At 40.5% G+C, this 11625-nt stretch overlaps 1 protein-coding gene across 1 annotated transcript; it reads left to right on the plus strand.

Moving 5' to 3' along the window:
* Positions 1–10098: 10098 nt before the first annotated feature.
* Positions 10099–11252, plus strand: LOC110934213. The gene is made up of 2 exons (XM_022177398.2): positions 10099–10384; positions 10912–11252. Exons 1-2 carry the CDS (start codon positions 10099–10101, stop codon positions 11250–11252), a joined length of 627 nt encoding a protein of 208 aa, XP_022033090.2.
* The last annotated feature ends 373 nt before the right edge of the window (positions 11253–11625 follow it).

Consider the following 11625-nt stretch of genomic DNA (forward strand, 5'->3'; position numbering starts at 1 on the left):
GGTTTTGAACCCCTTTGGATTCTCAAAAATCTCGTCAAGGTTTTGGGGCTTTAATAGTGTGAACACGTGCAAACTGGAAGAGTGAATGCCTGTACCCTGAGTTTTCTGTCTAAGGCTAGAGTGTTCGTACAAATCCACATAATCGGACCAGTCACTCTTACCTGGGAACTCTTGGGGTGAGTGTTCACTTATAGGCGAGCATGTCTTCGCGATACACTAATTCTGACCCATTTACTTTGACTAGACATTTCATGTCGCTTGTTTGCTTTGCGATGCATAACCGCCATCTTTGCTTTTGTTGATTTTGCTTCATCTCATTCTCTTCATCCAATTATCTCACTCGTTTCATTTCATGTTTTTCTCTTCTAGAATGCCTCCTCGATGCGACAACCAGATAGCTACTGCCGAGCTGGCAGAAATTATTGCGCAGCAGATGGCTGCTCAATTCCCAAATCTCTTTGCTCAATGGAACCAGGCCAACAATAACAACAATGGTACATGCAAATACAAGGATTTTAACTCGGCTAAGCCACTCAAGTTTAGTGGTTCTGAGGGAGCAACTGGGCTTCTTCAGTGGTTCGAGAGCATCGAGAACACTTTCCGTCATGTGCAGTGTCCTGATAATCGCAAGGTCGAGTTTTCTTCGAGTGTGTTTCAGAAGAGGGCTCTTACGTGGTGGAACGGGGTTATGAGAGATCAAGGTGCAGAAGTTGCTCTAGCTCAGACATGGGCTGAACTGAGAGCTCTTATGATGAGGGAGTTTTGTCCTCGTCATGAACAACGAGCGTTGGAGAAAGAATTTGATGTTTTGAAGCAAGATAGTGGCGAACACAGGGCTTATACTGATAAGTTTGAGGATTTGAGTCTACTTTGCCCGACTATGGTTACCCCACTCGATAAGGCTATCGAAAGGTACATCGACGGCCTGCCTGACTCGGTACAAGACATCCTTACTGGTAGCAACCCTACCACACTCCGTCAGGCGATCGAGTTATCAGCGACGTTGACTGAGTCGCAGATTCGAAAGAATAAATTACACAGGAAGGGTGACAAGGGCAAGAAGCAGTCGGCTGACAAGGAAGATAGCAAGAAAGGTCAAAACAAGAATGGAAAGGAGTCTGGTTCATCAAAAAGGGCAAAGAAGCGTAAGGCTTCCCAAAACTATGCTGTCACTGCCCAAGCTAACCAGGCAGCTCCCAACCAGCCTCCAGCAAAGAAGCCCTACTCAGGAAGTGCACCTTTGTGCAATCAATGCAACAGTCACCATCAGCCGCAATATCAGTGCCGTTTCTGTACTAACTGTGGGAAGTCGGGTCATCTTGCCGATGTTTGTCGGTTTGCTCAGAATCGCGCAGTTCAGAACCCTGCTCAACAAGTTGCTCAGCAACAGGGTTAGGCTGCACGACCAAACTACCCACCAGGTGCTTGTTATAACTGTGGGGATCTGACCCACTACAGAAATCGGTGTCCAAGACTAGCCAACCAGAACCAGAATGCAAACCAAAATCAAGCTCAGGCTCGAGGTCGAGTCTTCAACATGAATGCACAAGAAGCAAAAGCAGACAACGAAGTGGTGAACGGTACGTTCTTTATTAATAATCAGCCAGCATCTGTTCTTTTTGATTCGGGTGCCGACAAGAGTTTTGTGTCATTGTCTTTTGAGACAATGCTTCGCGTGTCTAGAACGAAACTAGGTAAACCTTTGACAGTAGAGGTTGCCAGTGGTGAACCCGTTGTTCTTAATTCTGTTCTACGCAATTGCCAGTTGAACCTTAACGACCATATTTTTCCTATTGACCTCACGCCAATGCAACTTGGAAGCTTCGACGTTATTGTGGGAATGGATTGGTTATCTAAGCATCGCGCAGAGATATTTTGTTCTGAGAAGATTGTTCGTGTGCCGCTGTCGACAGGCGAGATCCTACAGGTTCGTGGTGAGAAGCCTGCCGGTGGTCTCAAACTCATGTCTTGTTTTAAAGCTCGGAAGTATCTACGGAAGAAATATGTGGCTTTCTTAGCACATGTTACAGCAGATAAAGGCAAGGGTAAGACTATTTCAGATATTCCTGTCGTTCAGGATTATTCTGAAGTTTTCCCTGAAGAGTTACCTGGTCTACCTCCAGCACGCCAAGTCAAGTTCCGTATTGATCTCGTACCTGGTGCAAATCCCATAGCCAGAGCTCCATACCGTCTTGCACCGTCTGAGATGCAAGAATTATCTAAACAGCTTCAGGAGCTCTCCGACAAAGGTTTTATCCGTCCTAGCTTTTCACCTTGGGGTGCTCCCGTTCTTTTTGTAAAGAAGAAGGATGGATCTTTCAGGATGTGTATCGATTATCGTGAGCTTAACAAGCTCACCATCAAGAATCGATATCCCCTACCTCGCATTGATGATCTCTTTGATCAATTACAAGGCGCTTCTTACTTTTCAAAGATTGATCTGCGATCTGGATATCATCAACTTCGAGTGCATGAGGAAGATATTCCCAAGACAGCGTTCCGCACTCGTTATGGGCATTACGAGTTCATAGTCATGCCATTCGGTTTAACTAATGCTCCTGCTGTTTTCATGGACTTGATGAATAGGGTCTGCAAGCCTTATTTGGATAAGTTCATCATCGTTTTCATTGATGACATTTTAATATATTCTAAGACGCGAGCTGATCATGAGCAACATCTTCGTCTTACGTTGGAACTCCTAAAGAAAGAGTAACTTTTCGCCAAATTCTCCAAGTGTGAATTCTGGCTTAAAGAGGTTCAATTCTTAGGACACATTGTCAACGAACAAGGTATTCATGTAGATCCCTCCAAGAACAGTGCGATTAAGGATTGGGATACGCCTACTACTCCTACTGAAGTTCGTTCTTTTCTTGGTCTAGCGGGTTATTACCGCCGCTTCATTGAGAATTTCTCGAAGATTGCAGTTCCTCTAACTGCTCTAACTCAGAAGAACAAGCCATTTGATTGGGGAGTCAAACAAGAGGAAGCGTTTCTGACTTTGAAACAAAAGCTTTGCGATGCGCCTGTCCTAACATTACCGGAGGGCAATGATGATTTCGTCGTTTATTGCGATGCATCTAAATTGGGCCTTGGCTACGTCCTGATGCAAAGAAACAAAGTCATAGCATACGCATCAAGGCAGTTGAAGATACATGAGAAAAACTACACCACTCATGATCTTGAGTTGGGTGCAGTTGTCTTCGCTCTTAAGATCTGGAGACACTATTTGTACGGTACAAAATGTGTGGTTTTCACGGACCACAAAAGTCTTCAACATATCTTTAATCAAAAGGAACTCAACATGAGGCAACGACATTGGGTTGAACTTCTAAACGACTACGACTGCGAGATTCGCTACCATCCTGGTAAGGCGAATGTCGTAGCCGATGCATTGATGTAACACCTCGAAATTTTTGCGTCCAATAATGTGCCGACACGTGTCCTAAGTTTACACGTGGCATTGAAGGACTAAAATTGACAAACCTTGAATATATGTAAATTCGAGGATTATAAATGTCAATCAAGGGTAGTATACTTTATAGTATCCCTAAATGATGCTCGTACCTTCAAACGGATAAATCATGGATCGTACGGAAACGAAACGCGAAAGAAAGTGAGAGATTACAAGCTATAGGGGTTAAACGTGTCAACATGTTTAATTATACCTCTGAGTGACCATTTAACGAACCCGAGGCTTCGTAACAGTAAAATACGCTCACTAGAATATAATATATAAATTTCGCGAAGTTCCGTTTTAAAACGAGAAAGTTATGATCAAATCCGTATGCGAGGGGTAAAAAGCGTCAATAATAAAGGTTAAAACCTTTCTAATAATATTGAAAATAACCAAGGGGCTGAATAATACATATAAATAACACGAGGCCCTTAGTTGTAAATAACCAAGGGCCAAATCACAAAGTTGCCCCTTCGGTTCCGAAAGGTCAGGTTATTAATTACAAAGATTCTGATCATGATTATAAAAGATTCAAGTTACCCCTTCAAAACCCGAAAGGTCAAGTTGATGATTACTAAAGATTTCATTATTTATTACTAAAGATTTTATCATTATTACCAAGATTTAGTCATGATTATAAAATATTCAAGTTACCCCTTCAAAACCCGAAAGGTCAGGTTAATGATTACGAAAGATTTCGTTATTAATTACCAGATTCCCGTAATCATTTCAAAAGATTTAAAAGCCTTGAAAAACCACCCTCTCGCGACCCGCGTTGAGATTTGGGGTAAGTGAAGGCGGGCCGCGAGCCCCCTAAGATACGCGCATGATTTTAAGAACCAGGCGACCCGCGTACAAGGTGCATGGTTCCCCCATGCGGGCCGCGTCAGGCGCCCAGATGCAGAAACATGCTTAACTTGGCTGTTCAGCCTTCTAAAAGCCATGACCTGCATTTAAACCTTCAAAGTGACCCCTAAACAACTCCTAAACACTAGGGACACATGTTGGAAGGTTGGGGTTAGTTGGGGGACTTGTGTGTCAAAATTTGTTGTGAAACCTTACTATAAAAGGGCATGTTTGGTTCATAACCAACACACAACTCAAAACACACTCCTCTGGTCATTCTAAAGGCTCTCAAGCATTTCTCTGTATACTCTAAGCAAGACCCAACGTCTGTAAGTCGTCTAGATCCTTTGTAGTTTGATTTATGCTTAGATAACTACTAAAAACCAAACCGTCGTAACTACGGTTTGACTTCAAAATAAATCCGTAATGGCTCAGTCTTATTGCGGATCAAAAGTAGTTATGAGTTGGTATTTATGTGGGTAATAAACCTCTAAAAAGGTTCCCCCTGATCACCACTCTAACTATGTCAAATATCGAGTCAAACGTGCGGTTAAAAAGTCAACAGAAAGCTATTTTAGCGATTTATGCATAATCTGTAATGTATATGTTATGAAACCTGTTTTGACACTTATAAAACATGATATTAAGTATATAAACTTGTTTGCGCTCGTTTGAATCGACCGTTTGCTATATTGAACCGGTTCGGAGCCGTATGTCGCAAAAGTTTGACTTTTGCTTTGACTTCAGGTCTGACCCGTTTTAGTGAGGTATAGATATACCTTAGGACTCTCTTAGGACCAGGTCACATGTCAGTATAAACCTCTGTGATCGGTTCATGAGTTATCCGAGTCTTTTACGTATTTCCGTCATTCGCCTAAAAGTTGACCGTAACGGCCTTTATAAAATAAAACGAGTATTTCGGACACGTGAACGGACCAGAACCTTGCTTATTAAATTATAAGCATGTCCTTAAAGTTTCACGTCAATCCGAGGTCTAGAATGAGAGTTATGCTAAATGGCGCATTTAAAGTTAACTTTAGTAATTGACGGCGCAATTAGCATGACGACCATCTAAACCAAGATTTCGTCACCAAAACTTTTACCCACTGTATTAAAATAATATTTTGGGAATTTTAGAGATTTTTAATAATTTTTACCTCGCTCATAACCTGCGGTTATGGCTACGGTCCGGTAAATACCGAATATGCCCTTTTCGGCCAAAACATGAGTTCTACAAGGTCTTTTGACCCGATTCCAGTTGCTACTGATTTTAAATAATAAATAAAGTATTTTAAGCTTTATAAGCTGTTCGGGAAACTCAGATTTCCTGTAGAACTCGAAAAGCTCTTTAAAAGCCTTTAAAATGACCGAAAAGCCCCTACGGGGCATAATATTAACTTAAACTCGTTACGGGCGTCACGGAAGGTATCCTACTGATACCACGACCCATTAAGGCATATTGACTTAGGAAACAAGCGTACGACTCTCATGGTTAACCGTTTCGCCTATTGTGCGCACGGTTCGGCTTATGAAACTAGTTTTCATAATTTAGCCGATACGGGTCAAATTATATTATTTGAACCCCAAAATCCAGAGTGTGAACCATTAACCCATATAAAACAAGTCTCTGAACTTGTTGGGTCAGAATCACACTCCATTCTCGGTTTTCGCCTTTTCGCGCGATTAAACCATATCTATATATATCGGAACCAACCGGTCTAGGCTACGGCCATTATAACGACTCGTTAGGATTCTAAGAGGTTAATTAAAACCTTCGTTCCAGATTAGGAGCCCCAGTAAAAGCTATCGGTGATTTAATCCAAATTAAGGAAATATACTTGCAAAGGTAAATACTCTTAACTTATTTCCCTATACGGGCTTGGGATACGGTATAATAATACCGCTTGGTCGGGTATTGAATATTTAATCGGATTGTGATTAAGTTATTGAGGTAACCCGGTTTGATCTGTATTGTTTGAAATAAAAGCCTTTAGGGGTTAATGACCATGTCCCGGATATCCTTGACATCATTGTATTATAAAATGGTCACGTCTTATGCACGGGGTGTAGGCATACACCTGACAGTTGCATAAGGGAAACGGTATCTCACGTTCAGTGGGCCTATACTTGTGATGTGTCTGTTAATCTTGACTCGGTTTCTATATCGGGCCCTGAACGTACAACGAACATGTAAAACTGTATACAAGATCATAACTATGATTGTCCCAAGTTATAAAAAGATTAATCTTGCCTCTGGGTATTTTAATCAAAAGATATTTTGTGCCATGTGCATTCAAATAAATTTTCAATCATTTTCCAAAATGAGTCAGTTGAGTGTATTTACCAGTGTAAACTGACGTATTTTTCCAAAAAGATTAAGTGCAGGTGCTATACGTAATAGGCTGGCTACTCCAGGCATCATTATTCAAGTCTTGCAAGCTTTAGATGTCAAAGTCTGTTGAACAATACTTTTCGATATTATTATTTGATCCCCTGTGGATACCTTTCGACTATTTGTAATACATTTGATATTACGAACAATAGTTGAATATAATTATCTTTATGCTTCCGCTGTGCATTATTATATTGTGTGGTTTGACTATGATGTCTCCAACTACGTCACGGTAATCCCCACCGGGCCCACCGGTGATACATGTGGAAATCGGGGTGTGACAGGTTGGTATCAGAGCCAACATTGAGTGAATTAAACACTATCCTAATGTGTTTAATCTCAATGACACAATTGCACATACTTGAGTCTAGACTTAACATAGGAATACTCCCGATTCTAATCTAGAATTTACTGCTTCCAATTATTTTTATGTTGGATACGTCACCAAGCGAAGAAGCCATAATAGGAGTTCTCCACACCCGGGGTCCTGAGATGCTGAGCTTCGTACCGCGGTTAAAATGAAACGAACATCCAAGGAGAAAGTATTCAGAAATAAAATGAAGAAGGAACTCCTTATACTGAAGATCGTTTCCTTATTAGTCCTTATAAGGACATAATTATCTTTCAGTCCCTGCGAGGACAACATTATTCCTTTCAAGTCCCGCTTAGGGCAACTTTATACTTCCACTTTTATATAATGGAATGATTAAGTTTAGACTTTCATTCTAAATAAGAAATATTAAATAAATCAAAACCATTCCTTTTATTTGATCTGCCTAAATAAAGAATCTTAAGGGGTGAAACCTAGCCTGGTGTCTTTTAAGATCCGGTCATGATGGTACGACCTAATTAAAAGATTCAGATTCGCTGTTAACCTATGTAAGCATGTTAACAAATCATGGCAGATGTGATTCGTTAAAATCGCACACGTCATTCTTATACAATAATCCTTTAAATGATTTCAAAACCCAAATAAATGATTCATAAATCATGGGTTAAGTCATCAATAAAGATGATCACTTATTAAAACATCCATTAGTGGTGTAGTGCCTACGGGCCAAACTTATTAAAACATCCATTAGTGATGTAGTGCCTACGGGCCAAACTTATTAAAACATCCATTAGTGGTGTAGAGCCTACAGGCCATACAAATTGTCATATAAAACAAAAGGGCAGTGGTAGTCTATGACTCCCTGTCAGAAAAAGGTAATGAACTAGGTTCAAACCTCAAGGCTTTGATTCTCTGAAATCCTAGCTTATAAGGTATAAATGTCCTAGTGACTAGGCCTATTGTGCCAGAATACCTTCATGCTGTGATTCTCTGAAATCATAGCTTATAAATTATATATGTCCTTGTGACTAAGCCTTTTGTGCTATTACTAAATGCCTCGATCCCAGACGATCATGGCTTATAAATTAAACTTGTCTACGCGACTAGGCCAATTGTGCTATTATTAACTTATAAATTAGGATTTATGATAAGATCCTAAATAAAATAAATATCCTTCCTTCCCTGTCAGTAGGCATTTTTAAAAAGAAATCTCAAGGGTAAACCTAGCCTATATGACGAGGCCAAGATGGTAGGACCTATTCAAGAGATTCAAATCCTTGTTAACATCCGCAAAATGTTAACACTCCTGGCAAACGTGGTTCGATAAAATCACGTAAGTCATCCCTAGATTGGGTTATTCCAAACCTTCCTTATTAAAAATAATCATCCCTTAAGGAGGAAGTGCCACGGGCTATAATACACTGTCCGATTGCGACATCAACAATTGTGATCTTTTGAAATTCCCCATCCTAAGGGGATGAGCTATGCTCAAAGCCCTCTAGACGATAATCCTGTCGTCATGTCATTATTATGACCACTGAATGACAGTTGATTTAAAGTAAAGTACTAATCCTGTCGTCATGTCATTATTATGACCACTGAACGTCAGTTGATCAAATTAAGTGCTAATCCTGCCGTCATGTCATTATTATGACCAATGAACGACAGTTGATTAAATTAAGTGCTAATCCTGCCGTCATGTCATTATTATGACCAATGAACGACAGTTGATTAAATTAAGTACTAATCCTGCCGTCATGTCATTATTATGACCACTGAACGACAGTTGATCAAATTAAGTGCAAATCCTGTCGTCATGTCATTATTATGACCACTGAACGTCAGTTGATTAAATTAAGTGCTAATCCTGCCGTCATGTCATTATTATGACCACTGAACGTCAGTTGATTAAATTAAGTGCTAATCCTGCCGTCATGTCATTATTATGACCACTGAACGACAGTTGATTAAATTAATGGCACTGATCATGTCGTCATGTCATTACTGTAACCGCTGAACGTATCATCAGTGCAATGACTATATGTCTTAACATCTTACGAGATGTTAATTGATAGGCCCCCAGGCCAGAAATTTTAAATAAAGACAGTCGTAACTTACAACTCCCTGTCAAGAAAAGGCAAGAACACGTTCAGGCCTAAATACCTTAATTCTACAAAATCAAGGTTGATAATATAAAGTTGTCCCTGTGACTTGGTCTCTTGTGCCATAATTATATATTATTAAATTAGGATTTATGATAAAAATCCTGAATAAAATAAACATCCCTCTTTTCCCTGCCAGTATGCAGTTTAAAAAGAATCTTAAAGGTGAGACCTAGCCTACACGGCCAAGATGGTGAAACCTACTCAAGGGATTCAGATCCTTGTTAACACCTAAGCACGTGTTAACACTATTGACAAATGTGATTCGGGAAAATCACAACAGTCATCCTTATATTGGATTCTTCCAATTTTCTTATCTGGCCTAGTGATTTAGAAATCACGGCTTGTGTCATCCTATAAGATGATCACATTAGAAACATCCGATAGTGATGAAGTGCCTACGGGCTAAACTTGTTGTCCGATAAGACAATGACAGTGGTGGTCTGTGACCTCCTGTCTAAAAGTGTTGGACCAGGTCCAAGCAAAATAATCGGTAGGATCCATACGATCTCGACTAATAGCATCTGAGAAGATGATCATATTATAACCATCCCTCAGAGGGGAAATGCCCACGGGCTATACCTATTGTCCTAAAAGACAAAAGACAGTTGAAGTCTACAACTCCCTGTCAAGAGAAGGTACTGAATGCGATTCAAACCTTAATACCTTAATTCTCTGAAATCATGACTTATAAATTAAACCGTCCATGTGACTAGGCCTTTCGTGCCACTAGTAAAACTGTTATTGTTTTTATAATTAGGTTAAGTTATAATACAAATCCTAAACAAATGTGATTAATAAATTAACCAAATATGGTCTCCGTTACCATGGTTAATGAATTGCCATAAAAGACAATTCCATAATAAGCTCCCAAGTAAACTATTGTCCTTGTTTTATGTAACAGTTCAATTAAATGGCTGGCTCAGATAAAATTAATAGCCACCCAATGAAGAACAATGATAACGCCCGAATTAATTTAACGGGTGCTGAACTAAAAGCGTTGGTAGACGACGCAGTTAAGAAGGCCTTAGAGCGGCAGTACGAAGAGTATAGTGGGACTCGTAGTAGGACCCTATCTATACCACATTCGAAGCCTCCTTCCAAGAAGGATGAACCTAAGAAGGAAGATGACGAGCGTCACCCTTCTAATAATCACAGCGATCCGTCTCAACAGATCATACTGAATCAAGGACCCCATGGTAAGGGTTGCTCCTACAAGTACTTTGTTTCATGTAAACCCCGGGATTTCACTGGGGAGAATGGAGCTGTAGATTGTATGACATGGTTAGATGAAATGGATACGGTTGTGGACATCAGCGGATGCGCTGAGAGGGATGTGGTCAAGTTCGTGTCGCAATCATTTAAGGGTGAGGCCTTAGCCTGGTGGCGGTCGTTGATTCAAGCCACCGGGAAAATTCCTTTGTACAACATGACTTGGGATCAGTTCTTACTCTTATCAAAGAGAATTACTGTCCTCAACATGAAATTGAGAAAATTGAAGCTGGCTTTATATCCTTGGTTATGACAAATTTAGATTGTCAAGCGTACCTCACCAATTTCAATACACTGTCCAGACTGGTTCCTTACCTAGTAACACCGGAACCAAAGAGGATTGCTCGCTTCATTGGGGGTTTAGCCCCAGAAATCAAGGCCAGTGTTAAGGCCTCAAGGCCTGCTACGTTCAGGTCAGCGGCAGACCTGTCGCTATCTCTTACACTTGATATAGTCAGAGGCATGGCTGCCAAGGCCTCTGAAAATGGAAAGAGAAAAAGGGAGGATGAGAATTCTCGTCGCTCCGATAGGAAGAGTTCCGGGTTAAAAAGAGACAGTCAGCAGTCGGTTGAGAAGACCAAGTGCGAAACCTGTAGGAAATACCACCTCGGGAAATGCAGATTCGAATCTCAGCCCCTACCTTGTGGGATTTGCAAATCACAGGAACATAAAACCCTGGATTGCGAAAAGCTAAAAGATGCAACCTGTTACGGTTGTAACGAGAGGGGGCATGTCAAGACCAACTGCCCTAAGAATCAGAAGAAACCCGCAGAAGCCAAAAGAACAAACGCATGAGTCTTCGGAATGAACGGCCAGAAGATGGTGCAGTATTATAAGGATACAGCGGGTACCTTTCTTATCAAACGGTTATGAAGAAAATAGTTACTACTGGCACATATAATTCCATAAGAGATCATATTTGTTGAGAACTATTGACTCCGCATGTTTAGGATCTCAATCATTTGATATGAGATAGGAATTTGTCATTTGTACCTAAGAAAACGCTCCAACAAATCTTAGATCGATGTTGTATCTATTTAAAAAAAATCACTCTGTTCTGATATCCTCGTGGCAGACTTTTGAGCTGTCCAAAAAAAAAAAATTCATCAATATAATAAAGACAGAAGTGACGTTTTGATCCCCTGTCAAGAAAATGATGAATTCGGCC

This window comes from Helianthus annuus, chromosome 1 (genome assembly GCF_002127325.2).
Source record: "Helianthus annuus cultivar XRQ/B chromosome 1, HanXRQr2.0-SUNRISE, whole genome shotgun sequence".
NCBI lineage: Eukaryota > Viridiplantae > Streptophyta > Magnoliopsida > Asterales > Asteraceae > Helianthus > Helianthus annuus.